This window comes from Phalacrocorax aristotelis, chromosome Z (assembly GCF_949628215.1).
Source record: "Phalacrocorax aristotelis chromosome Z, bGulAri2.1, whole genome shotgun sequence".
Taxonomy (NCBI): domain Eukaryota; kingdom Metazoa; phylum Chordata; class Aves; order Suliformes; family Phalacrocoracidae; genus Phalacrocorax; species Phalacrocorax aristotelis.
The window spans coordinates 60,287,956-60,301,441 of NC_134311.1; the positions used below are offsets into that span (position 1 = coordinate 60,287,956).

At 38.1% G+C, this 13,486-nt stretch overlaps 1 protein-coding gene across 2 annotated transcripts in view; it reads right to left on the reverse strand.

Moving 5' to 3' along the window:
- Positions 1-13,486, reverse strand: part of ZSWIM6 (zinc finger SWIM-type containing 6) — a 118,611-nt gene that overhangs the window by 33,235 nt on the left and 71,890 nt on the right. For both annotated transcript variants that reach the window (XM_075078198.1, XM_075078197.1), the window contains exons 3-4: positions 8,218-8,366; positions 7,532-7,682 (exon numbers count right to left, since the gene is read on the reverse strand). In XM_075078198.1, coding sequence (XP_074934299.1) covers positions 7,532-7,682; positions 8,218-8,366 — 300 coding nt within the window. The remainder of the gene's footprint in view (positions 1-7,531; positions 7,683-8,217; positions 8,367-13,486) is intronic.

Sequence of the window (13,486 nt, forward strand, 5' to 3'; positions counted from 1 at the left end):
ATATCAGTGAAGATTCAGTACTTCCTCTCCATAAATCTATGACTTCTCTCTATCTCTGGTATTTACTAGAAGTGGTATTGGAAAATTAAATAGCAGCTTAATGTTACTGAAGTATTAAAAATAAAGACAGGAAGGAAAAAAATAATGTTAAGTACCAGCTTGGGCTCATAGCAAAACTCTGCCCTTAATCTTGGCAGTCATGATTCCACAGTGAGTTTTTTACCAGCTCCAATACAGAACAATTTTTTTAGGACATTTATAAGTAAATCAGTTCAAGAGCTTAGTAATAAAAACTTCAAAAACTGTTTTAATGTGGGTACTTCAAGAAACATGGCTCCTGCTGTAAAACTACTCCCCATCTAAATGAACTAAGGGGAAACCCTAACTTTCTGTATAGCACTAAAAATAAGCCCCTCAAGCTATGCTTATACACTAAAGTTAATTACTTTCACCATTATTCCTCAAATCTGGTAAGTGCCACAGGAAAGAGTATCCTCTTTGAAAATAGCTCCCACTTACTGTCATACTCTGGCCCCATATTCCCTCATTTTAAATACCATTATGGTATATGCCAATAACGAAGGAGGAAGGAAATAATCCTCAGAGAAGATGGGCAAAACCCGTCTTCACAGAACTGCAGCCTGGCTTCATTCACCAGGGAAGTGAAGGTGACGACAACAACCACCAAATCACGCCAGGGCCACAACAGCAATTTCTTGAAATTGTCATCCATAACTCAGGCCTTAGCACAGAAAAACTGTCTTGCGATGCTAACTCACAAGTACTGTTAATCTAGCACCTCCAATAGCACAAGTCATTCAAATACACTGACATATTAACAGCTTATTCTGTGAAAGAGCAGATGGAACCTTAAGTGCATGAGCTGAAGGCATACATGTTTTGTAACTGTATTGCAACCACACCATGGCAGCTAAGAGTAAACAAAATGAAAGTAAGAGAAGGATTATCAATTAAGCAAAGACAGCCTACCGGATATGATACAGTTGAAGACACAAATATGTGTAAGATATCACTCCACCCAGAAGTCCCACAATGAAAGACCAAGGGAAATGGTGGATCCCACCTCCTTTGAAACATAGGTCTTCCTACAGCTTTCACTTCAAGGCCAGAAATGTACTATCTGCAACTGATTAATCTAAACTTAGATTTGAAGTTAACTTTTTTGTACAGGTGCAAGGCATTGGTACTGCCCTTAGCATTAAGGGTGAACATAATGAAATTAAAACTTCAGATGCTCAAAGAAATCATAAAGATATGGATATAAGCTTGGCACTTAGCCTTGCTGCACCACTTTTGAAATACCATAAAACATGGAGGAAAGTGAATGTTTCTATTGCATAGCTGATCCTGAAAAGGGACTGCACAGAGTATGCAACTCCAGACACGTGCTATGAGAGCACAAAAACTGTAATGAATGCTTAACTTCAGTGATTCTTTTTCATGGCAGCCCTGACAGTCATCAAATCTGGCATCAGGAAAGAATTTCTCCAGGGGCATATTGGCAACAACCCTAGCCGATTTTGTCCTTTTTTCCCCTCCACTTAAGTACTAAGCAGAAATAATCTGTTTAGAACAGCTGGCACGTCCCATTCATGCAAGTTTGTCTCCCTAATTGCAAAGGGGAGGAATGCCTGAAATAGAAATATAGATGGAGAATAGCTTCATTTAGTTAAGGTGGAAAGAATCTAACTTGGTATTTTCTAGAAATTAATATAAAGTTCTATCAGAAAAATTCAGAGTGGTTTCAAAATTCAAAGAGAGCATTATTTAACACTCAATCTTTAGTTTGATCATGGCAAAATGATAATTAAATCTCTCTTGATTATTCTATAATGATTCCTTGCTTAAACTCAATATTTAGAATTAAGTTTTAAATGAGGAATGAAGAGTTATTAATACAAATTTAGGCATGATCCTTTAGGAAATATATTGTACTACTTCTCCACATGACATGACCTTGTAAAATGATATTTTAGTTTTAAATTTTAACCAAAAACATATCACTCTAATCCAGAATGTGGCCAAAATATCAAATGTGAACTCACAGTAGACCATGAGGCGGTTTCAACATTAAAAAGCGGCCCACAACAGGGCAAAGTACAAGTGAGAAACTACTAAGAGTACTAGCACTACTAAGACAAAGACATGTTATTCCACTCAGGAGATACCTTTATGACAACCGCCCATTTATTGTGAATAATAAAGGACTCTAAGGATGTCATCCAGGAAAGCTTTATCCCATGAATGAGACTTGTGGCAATACTATGAGGTTCCTACACCTAAAGACTTTAGATACCAACCAGTGGTTGAGGTAGACAGGAGAAGTTTATGCATTAAAATGGGGACACTACCCAGCTGGAAGAACAGAATACCTTTTAAATTCTCCTCAATGTTATAAAATAAGACAACCAACAGAGACCAGGATCAGCGTGACGCAAACCCAGGACACACTCAACTATTTTATCCACTGCCCTGCAAGAGCTCTTTTGACACACCCTCCTCCCCATGACACAGCCATATTTTTTGTTCCACAAGAAACTAATACATGACTTAAAAGAAAAACAGCTCTTCTCCCCCTTAAACAGTTCTTAAATATCAAAATGGAGGAAATCTGCTAGAAATGTTTGTTTTAAAACATGCAAATTATATGAAGTTTCTACACCACAAAGGCAAGCAAGAGGATATAAAGATACTGGAAATGGTAGTTCACAAAAAAAAATAAATCTGATCCTGTAATCTACATGTTGACAAGCTGTTGGGCTCCATCACTCCACCAAGCAGTAGATACTTGTCTTAGATTCTTCTACTTGACTGCTTTCATCAGATTAAGCATCTGGGATTTAATTTAACAGTTTCAGCTTTATTAAGCTGTCACAAGAGCAGCCCCGCTTTGATAACAGTAGCTGCTCCAATTATGGCTTGGTTTAGGGTTGACAAGTATAATGATTCATTCGTGGCACATGAGAAGCAATAAAAGGTTGTTTTGCATTACAGCTTTAAAAATGTAGGCACTTTTTTCATTTAATTTGTCACTTAGCTTTTGCTAAGAGGACATTTAAATTGCAGTAAAAGGCAAATGGGGCTTTTAGTTTAAATGTAATCCCCATATTTAAATGATCTGTAATGGCGCAGTGTTCGAGTGGGAACACTATTGTTTCACAGTGGGCCCTGATGGTGACATGTGACATTTGTATTCAGGTCCTGTATTATCCATGTGGCTAAAGGGCTTCCAATTTCATTTCACAGCCAGAAGCCTGCAGAAAACACCAATTAACTTGCAGATCCCATTTGCCAACAAAACTCAGCCTCCTCCCGATGTCTGGCATCTGGCAGTGCTCAGCATTTAATTCCAAAGCAGCCTCACAGCCATCATCATCCCCAGGCTGGGGCAGGAAGTCAAAATTTCCCCCTTTTTTAAGAAACTCTTTTCCCTTTTGTAGAGAACAAGCAACTTTTACTTAATGTTTCATGGATGAATATTAATGAATTACTGCTGTAGTAATATTGCCTGGTCCATTTTTCCCTCGAGACTACAAGGGTTAACCGACTTTTCTTCAAGTCAGAGATCTCAGCTCAACAGGCATCAGCAGATATTTACTGTGCACTTCCATATCCCCCCATTTTACCAATACATTTTACTTAAGAAGGCAAACCAAGAGGCTTCAGATAACCAATCCTTCTGATATTCTGAAGACTAAAGTCTTCAAACATGGCCACCAAGAGTTAAACACAAGTATCAGCATGTGGTATTTACCTATTAAGAAACCATTTAATCAGCAACAATGTTGCACACTAAACTCTGGAAAGCACATCATGTATTACTGTAGCAAGTCGGAAGTGTTCACCAGCACACCATTGAAGTTGCATCTAAATTCTTCTAGCCTGAGAAGTATATGAGCAAGCTTTATAGCTTTGACCCATAATCTTGATCCTTCCAATACTATACCTTTGGAATTCTGTAAGTAGCATTTAGCTCAACCCATTTTTTGATACAACATGGGAATTTGCTGAGCATAATTATCATATTCTTTCTCCTGTTCAAAATGCTTTAAGAAAACAACTAGCTAGTTATGCACAAGGCTTTTTTGTTAACTGGAGACTTTTGAATCATAAATTGCTTACAGAATTAGGACTTTGTATTAGATAATCACCAGGTTCATACGTAGAAGTGAAGTATTTGTGGGGTTTGGGTAGGGGTTTGTTTGGTGGGTTGGTTGTGGTTTTTTTGTTTGTTTGTTCGGGTTTTGTTTGTTTGCTTTTAAATCATCACCAAATATCCAAACCCAATCTGACTTTTACTGAAGTCAAAAATTTACCATGAACTTCAGCAGGAACTCCCATCAGAGCCCAGCATGTCCTTCCAGTACCCTTGCCAATGCCCAATGCCAGGCAGGAAGCATCAGTTAAGTTCTAATGAAAGGCTCAAGTGACCCAGTCAAAGAGCAAAGCTGAAGTTATTTAAGTATGCTTAAAAACCTATGCCAAGATGGAACTGTCAAAGTGGCCGTATGCCTAGCAGTTGGCAGGCAGCATATCAGGCCGAGCAAGCAAGCCTTTATTAATCAGAGTCTATATTTACATACCTTTTATGCCCTAAAATTCTCTGTAACTACAATGTTAAATTGCTGCCTACCCATGAAATGAGATCATAGATAAAAATTTTTTTTAGAGACAATAATATATATATATATATATATATATATATATATATATATATATATATATATCTGTGCCACTCCCAGATTAGTCTGAACAGATAATACAAAACATTAAGTAGGCAAAGGCCTGGCTCACTCCCTTTATTGATATTTTAGTTCTCTGACATTCTAGGAGATGACAAGAAAGGAAGTCAACATTATTTTAGAACATAACAACATCACCCTCTTAAACCCAATGTCTGAGTTCTCTGCCATTTCTGGCCCAGATCACGTGTTGCCAGGGCAATCCTGCTCTTCCTTCTGCAGCTTGCTATTGTAACTCTGGTCTCCCTTAAAACCTCCTTCAACGTTTGCACATTCACTTCTTTTTTAGATATGCACATTTCACCTGGAAAAAGGTATGTGTTTCATTTCAGTGAAACTCAAGGCAAAATCCTAGCAAAAACACGGCAGCAGCTTGTATCGTCACACAAGGTAGGAGTCAAGCTGAAGAGATTCACCCAATTAACAGAAATTTTGAGGGAACTTGCTACACACCAGTGGAAGGAATCGTACTGGTGTGGGGAAGAAATGGACAGTTTACCAACATAAATACAAGCTGCAGGTGGAAGAACCAAGTTAAGTTCTACCCTTAGCCTACTGCACACTTGAAGTGATTGAAATGTATTTGCAATTGAAACCATAGTACATGATCAACGTATTTTGATCCTGCTAGAGGCAGCAGAGCAGTTCAGGACTGAAACAACAGTGTCTGCCTCAGATTACAAGTACAGCAGCTGACATAGTGTTGAAGCTGGAGGTTGCTCTGAGACTTTTTGGGAGTGACACCTATAATTCCGATTAAACAGAGGTAAAATAATCAATTCAATTAATCTAAAATATTGCTTATTTAATGCTGCAGGCAGAGAGGTTCTACCTCTACCTTCAAACAGGTGCTGCCAAGAAATATGATGTTAATATGAAGCTGATGAAACAAGAAGAGGAGCTGCTAAGAAAATTTAACAAAACCTTTTGTTTAGTGGCCACATGTGGTAAGACTGCTACACGTTACGGACGGAGAACATTTTTTCTCCCTCTCCCAGAACCTACCAGCTCAACCCACATAAGCAATGAAGCGTGAGACCCTCCAGTTTTCAGTGTGGTGGGATACAATTTTCTGTGTACACGTCCAATTAGGCACATGCCCTGCTTGGCAAAAACTGTTATTCCCCAACAAGCCAAGGCATCATAAAAATAACATACTAGAATGGTTGTTACACTTGAAGTCAAGTAGTTACACCTACACTCTGATGGAGGTTTGCCTGCTCTGATATTAAGGCCTTCCACCACATAAGTCTATAATCTCAACTACATAACTAGTGCTTTATTAACCTAATGCTTCATTTAGACTGAACTTAATATATGCTGAACAGGTTATATCCAGTCCTAGCCCCACCAGTCAACAGGCAACCAATCATGGTCATCTTTAACCTTTAACAGTGGAAAACATAAGTTTTGTTTTTGACGCTTTCTGAATGAAGCATGCTATTCTTGCTTGGATTTAGTTTCAGTTAGCTTGATTTTGGACCTTTATATCAAGAGCATTATGGTCTTTGGCTCTCTTCTCTGCATTTTTTCACGATGTCCCATAGGGCATCATCTGTAAGGTTTTTAGCTTGCTTTTTATCGAATATTTATTTCTATGTTCCACACCACAAAACTCAGGCATAGCAATATTGGCCAGAACACATCTCAAGACAGACTCCTTTAAGTCTAGACTTAAGTGTCTTTCCGGACTGAGCAACAGCACAGGTAACTACTCCAAGATCCATCAACCACAAGGCAATTCCATTCAGGCTGTGTGTTCTCAGCTTGCTTTGAGAAAGCCTCCAAGTCAGCATCCAAAACCTTACTACACCTAAGATATACACATTAATCCCTTCACTCATGCACTCAGTGCAGTATCTTTTAGAGAAACAAATCAGATTTACCACTGTACTTTAAATAATTCAGGTTGTCTTTTACCACTTTTATCTTTTGCACACTTACATACCAACTGGTTAGTAGTTTGTTCCAGTACCTTATGTCTAGAAAACCAATGCTTGTGGTTACTTAACGTTATTTCCACTCACCTACCCACCTTTAAAATATTGGTGACATTTACACTCAAGTTGTTTTCAATTTCCCCTCCCTACTACAAGTTCCTATAGATTTTGAGAACTTCTGAAGCACTAATTCAAAATTGTATTAGCACGTTTCCGGAACACTTTTGAGCAAGTGTCCTCGACCCTTAGCAGTTTAAATATTCCTTTCCAATTTCAGCCTGTGTTCCTCTCTCCATTGTACAACTAAGCCATGTATCTGATCATCACTGACCCTTCCTGTAAAGCAGTGTTAATAGTTTTAGCCTTCTATTATTTGTTCTCCTTTCCTGCTCAGTAACAGACTTTTCTTCCATTGCTACCTCCTCATACTCTTAAGGAATCTTCCTTCTTTGCCTTCTATTTCTCCCTGGTTGTGAATTGATTTCTTCCTTAACCTTTCCAGTTTAGGACTAGTGAATTATATATTTCCCTTCAGTTGTGTAGCTATGTTTCCACTTCTTGCTTTATCCTTTTTAGATCCTTAGGTACTTACAACCTGTTGCAGTTGGACTTGTTTCATACTATGCTTCCCTCCTCCAACTGCAATTGTGTCACACTGTAGATGAGAAATTCAGTTTCACCCAACCTTAACTGAACAAACGAAACTGCAGAAAACTCTAATCTGCTTTACCTAAGTACCACAATAAAGTGGTACTTCACCCCAAATATGTAATTGTTTCTCCATTACACATATGAACACCTAAATGATTTTGAAGTCTGTGCATTTACCCAGTTCATCCCAGAGCTGCCTATACTTGTCAGTCATTGCAGTTCCTTGTTGTCTCCAAAGCGAGAGACGAGGGTCAGCCATGAACTGTTCCGTTATCAGTGTCAACATGCGAGCTCCATTTGAATCTCTCATCTTTAGCATCTCTCGCACCTAGGAAATGAGTCTTTTAATACAAACTTGAAAAAAAACCAAAGAAATCACAGTACAGACAACATGTTGTAGTGTTAAATATTCCACCTCTTTTAAATAAGATAAATAAGAAATGTAATTTATATGTGGTGCGAAATTTTTAAGTAGAAAAACCAGTCTGCCTTCCCAATTTTAACAATTTTTTGTTTCATTATTCCACTGCAATTCTTCAAAGACACTTCTTCCACAAGACATCCACAGGTGTATTATGCAAACTGCTGCAAGACTAGTTTCTATAGGTTCCTCCAACATTGTAGGGGTTGGAAGGAAGAGAACAGCAAAGCTGCAGATGGTTGAAAAGTTACTTCATATCCTTAAACTGATCAAGACACATCAGATTGCGGTCCATTGCTGTACAGCTCATTAAGTTGCCATTGTGTTCCCAAGGCCTTCTCTTGTTTTAGAGCAACAGGACTGAGTAAGACACCAACAAGTACGGACTGGCTTGGGCAATGGGGGAAGAGAAAAAAGGCGAGGTTTAGAGTACTCAACACACCTTTGCAAAAAGCAAATTGAGCTGCTTCCCTGATCCATGGTATCCACCCTGGGAGAGGAAGAGTTTAACCTGTTCTTGGACCTGTTCCTCATCCAAATGCCAGCAGTTTTCATCATCTATGCTGGCACCCGCTGTTGGGTCAGGAGCACCTGCAGACAGCAAGAAAAGAAATCATTATGTTCTATAGAAGAAGACCGGTTCATGGGTCCAGGGCAGAGGACTACTGCAGAGGTTTTTGGATTTGTGCTTTGTCCTCTTTTGGGTGTTTTAGCTTTAATCTAAACATTTTTTCAAATAGATCTAATTTTCTCCTCAGTAGTCTTAAGCACTTAGAAATTACTACCTATGAGAAGGTATTTAAATAAATAATTTTTATAACAAAACATTAAAATTAAGGTGAGGTTTTCTCCTCCCATCTCAGCAGCTATACAAGAATGCTTTTACAGTGAAAATTATTTTGCATAGTGTTTCTACAACTGTGATATCAAAAGCACTCTCCCCAAAACACCTGTGTAATTCCTGTACCTTCAGCAATCTTGCTCAGGTTTAAGTGACTGCTAGTGAGCGCTGCTATTGATGAACATGAGGAAAATCATCACCTCCGTGCCTCTGAGCTGTGATGGCTCTGCAAAGCTAAACAAAGAGTAAAAAAATCCCCAAACAAATCCAAAGTCTTAAAGCACTAAAGGCATTTCCATCAAAAATAAGAGTTACAGCTGCACAAAACTAGTGCTTCCAAAGGAGCATTTTTACATAGGCAATGTCATCAGCACAGAGTCAATTCAGAGCAACTCCGCCTGAATTAGCCTAGCATGAACTGAAGTGACTAGATTTACATCAGGCAGTGCTTTGTAACACAGGCTGCTCTAACCAAAATTTTGCAGTTGAAGTTGGTGATTCTCCACCAGTGGCCTCTTCTAAAGGCTGGCAAATTTAACTAAAACAAGGTCTTGCACCATCTGGCAATCCGTATTTTTCTGAAGACTGCACCTCCACTGGATATTTTTAAAAAGGTATTCACAAACAGAAAAGGCTGAAAAGCACTTATCTAGACTGTCAGGAAAAGAACTTAAGGCAGTGCATCACTATACTAGATGTAAGGTATTTTAAGCACGCCCAAGACTCCAGTTAACTTGATATTTTGATTTTGGGCTTGCCACAACTCTGTAATCTCTATCTTCCTTAAGGTTTTGAGAAGATGTTAGAAATTTAATCGCATTATACAATCTGTCACTTTGAAATCCAAGTCCATGTTAGCTCTGAAGGAAAAAAACAAAAAAAGAGAAGAGAGACACTGGCAGGGAAGGAAAATTATGTACTCAGATTAGTGAAAACTTGCTTTTTCAAAGAAGTCCTAAGAACCTGAAAAGCAAAGATAGCTACAACTCTTCAGATGTAAAGGAGTTAAACATTGATTCTATTGAGTCAAGCCTTCATTTCACAATTGCAGCTCTGCCGTGTAGGTGAAGCTTTTAAGTGGTCACAGGGAATGCTGGAATCTTTATTTAATTAAAATACAACTGGAAGATTTAAAGGGTCTGAAGAATGTCTTCTCTACTAGGTACTGCGAGAGTAAAAAAGTCTTCTAGCTTAGCAACTTCCTAAACTGTCTCCAATTTCAAAGCATGTTTTTATATAAAAACATATATTTAGACTAACAAGAAAATATGTCTGAAGAAGTGAATGAACTCTCCTACCTTCCACACAAATCATAACAGTGTCTCAGAAGATAAGAATCAAGCCCAAGACAGTACAAAAAACAAAGAATGAAAAACCTCCTCTTCTGTGAGCACTTCCATTTTAAGTATGTTGGTTTTAAGGGGCTTTCAATTCAGTCAGCTACACAAAAGACATACTGATAAGTCTTCAGTTGCAAAGAACAAGATAAAAAGGGAAATCAAGCCACAAGAACAAGTAGTGCAGCTATTGCACAGACCCAGGTTTGTAGTATCACCTTGCAAATAATTTAAGTATTTCATTGCTCTAAAACATAGAAAAAAGACCTGTGAAAAGGAACTATACACTTATATCTATCCCTCGCTTCAATAGAGATTTATCTCTAAATAATCTTTGTATGGCTGCTTTTAAACAGAATTAAAAATAGACCAAGATTCCTCAGCTAAGCTTCCCTATTTAGGGAAAAAAACGAAATTCCTTCCATAACTGTTTATATTTTATCAAAATCTCTCTGGTCATTTTGTACTAGAAGGGTAAATTTCAGCGCAGCTACCACAGATACTTTAACAACTGGATTCCTTTACAGGAACAAGGGTGCCTGCTGCCCTGGGCCAGCAGCACTGCCCCCACCAAGGCCTCTTCTTCCAGCATGATCCCAAATATACCTTCCCCAGGGGCTCAGCACCACTACACTTACACCTCTGTTATTTTCACGCTAGTAGGCTAGAAGACTGTAAAAGCTGAAGAGACCAAGCTAAGTGTCTGAGCCCTATGTTGCTGTTCAGCACAGGACTACAGAGATGCCTGTTTCAGAGCGATTTTTTCCCTAGAAGGTCTTATCTAGGGTACACTCAGTATGATCAAAATTTTTAATCAGGATATATAAAGAAATTTCAGTATAAATGTAACCAGCACCAGCTACAGTTGTATTTCTGTACACCGTAGTTTCTTTAACTGCTAAGTTGTAAGTCACTGATCCTTCAACACCATTTGCAGTCTTCGTCAATAGCCATGGACTTAAAAAGCGTGGTGTTGGTGTGTCAGATCAGGCATGAGTCCAAACCATCTTCCCACCGCAGCAGCAGCCAGGCATCCTAGTTGGTGCCGCTAGGGAAGCCTCAGCTTCCACCGCCCACACCACTCTTGTTTTGGCATCAAGACACAACCATCTCCATGCCTCTCAGCCAGGCACTTAGAGATCACTACGTTCACTTAGGTGAACACTGATTTATTTAGCCTGTTTCCTCTTCCACCCAAACACAGATCACTCTCAGGCAACAGACAGAATTTCTACACTGCCACTTTTCTTCTGAAGACACGGGACTGGGTGAGTAGACAAGAAACTATTTGAACAATGAATAGGAGGGAGCTGCTTTAGGAACTGCGAGATGAAGCCCTAGCAATAGCTAGCAGGAAGGCTCAGGGTCAACACCAGGCAGAGCTAAAGGCTGAACTCAAAGGTGGTGTCTTCGCTTGTGGTGCGGCGCAGCCCCAAACAGGCACTGTGAGGCTTCGGCAGATGGGCAGTTTGGCTGTGGAGAGGAACATGAGCAGCCCTGAATTCCATCCAGCCGTGCAGTTTGGTACCAAGACCAAATCCCATTTCCCCACTTGTAAACTGGATATAAGTATTACTTCCATATTTGAGAGGGATGTCATGAGGATAAATTAGTTCACATTTGAACTATAAAAGTGAAAAGCACTGTGTAATTATACTAAATATTAAAACCTGTAATTAAACTGTGTCTGTTTATAGATGCTGATATATTAATCTCCCTCCAACCTCTGGCTTTAACTTCTGTCACAACTGGTCTTTGAGATAGGTTTTACATCATGTACATAGAGTTAAATACAATAAATGAAGTATTTATACTCTGTATATAGATACAGCCATACATACTCATGCTTTTTTACTAAAATTATTGAATTGCAGTCTTCACCATCAAAGCAGAAATACTGTGCACAAGTTCAACACTGAACAGACAAATAAAATTTGAAAACACAGTAACAGCCTTTTATATTTATGGTCATAGCAGGTTCCATGTTAAATATAATCAACTGAAGTTCTAAGAAGCAGAAGCATTAAAAAAAAAACCACTTTGATCATTCACATACCAATTTTAAGTGCAATTGCTTTCAAAATGAGCAACCACATTCAAGAACTGGTGTTGCGTATGGAGAACTTCACCTCAAAAAGTAAGACGAAGGAAAGCATGGAGCATTGACTAAAATAGGCTAAGAATTGCCTACATTGCAAACTATTCAGGTGCACATGAACAGTGAAATTTGCTTAAAACAACAGAAAGTAGTCTTTAAGGCAAACTGCTTCCTTGATCCTTATTTCTGAAATATCACAAGAGTTGTCTTCAAATGAAACCATGCCATATTACTCACTCATAGCCACAATGAAACTTTTTTGAACTTAATTTTATAAAAATCTTATTAATTTAAGTACATAAATGAAGTGTAGATCAGTTAAATTTTATTAAATGTCATCCCACAGCGGCATTAAGGAGAATAAGATTTGGAAAAATCATTACAAATAAAAAGCATGACTTACTGAATACTGTGTAAAGATTGAATGCTCGCAGCTAGAAACCAATACTGCTGTACGCTGATTCACAACAGAATAGTAATTGTTTTTATAAACTTAGTGTGCTGAGATTATTCTAAACAATAATTACATAAAACCAAAGATCATAAAATTAATGATTCAAAAATATTATTATGCCTTTGATTTCCCAAACGATTCAAAGTTCAGACATAAATCACCTCATCTTGTACTTCATTTCAGAACTCTTGGGTGGAATATAACACCTGTTCAGCAGCGCACAGCTTCAAAGAAAAATGGCAACTCCTGTGAATCAGCCAGCGCTAACAACAGGAAATATGAAGACAGGACAGGCTATGGTAAGTTGCTGAGGAATGTTAATAACCCCGAACAAGTTTTTACCTTCCAAAAAGTTATTTACCTTCCATCTGCACATACAGCAAAATGCATAAACTTATCTGCTGACAATGACTAACCTCTCCTGCTAAAATCCAGATCTCACAAACATTACATAGCAAAAAGTTGCAAAGTCTACTTGTGTGTGGCAGATAAAAACTTCCTTATCGGTAAAGACTAGCACGCATTATTTTCCTTTATTTTTACCTTCCATGTTTCAAAACAAAACCTATTTATTTGCTATATAACGTTTTATTCTAATGTACCTGAAAAAGCCTTTCCTAAAAATATGAATTTCATAAATTATGTTTTCATGTTATTTTGCAGCTATCAATCTTTCATTTTATTTTATATTGTACTACTTATTTACTTCTACTTGGGTTTCTGAAGTTCCTCCAGTTTTGGCTGGTCTTGTTGGTTTCTTCCCAAATCTGGTTCACTAAACTATTCTCATATTAAACACCGGAGCACTTGAGTCCTTCTTGAAAGGAAAGTCACCTGCCATTTCCTACATTCTTCTTTTGCAACTAGTCTCTCAATCAGTTTTGCCAATTTAAGCAGGGCCATACGAAATATTCCATCATTTTTTAAAATAATGTATCATCTTTAACGTTATCATTCCCTTTTCTAATAGACTGGCAATAC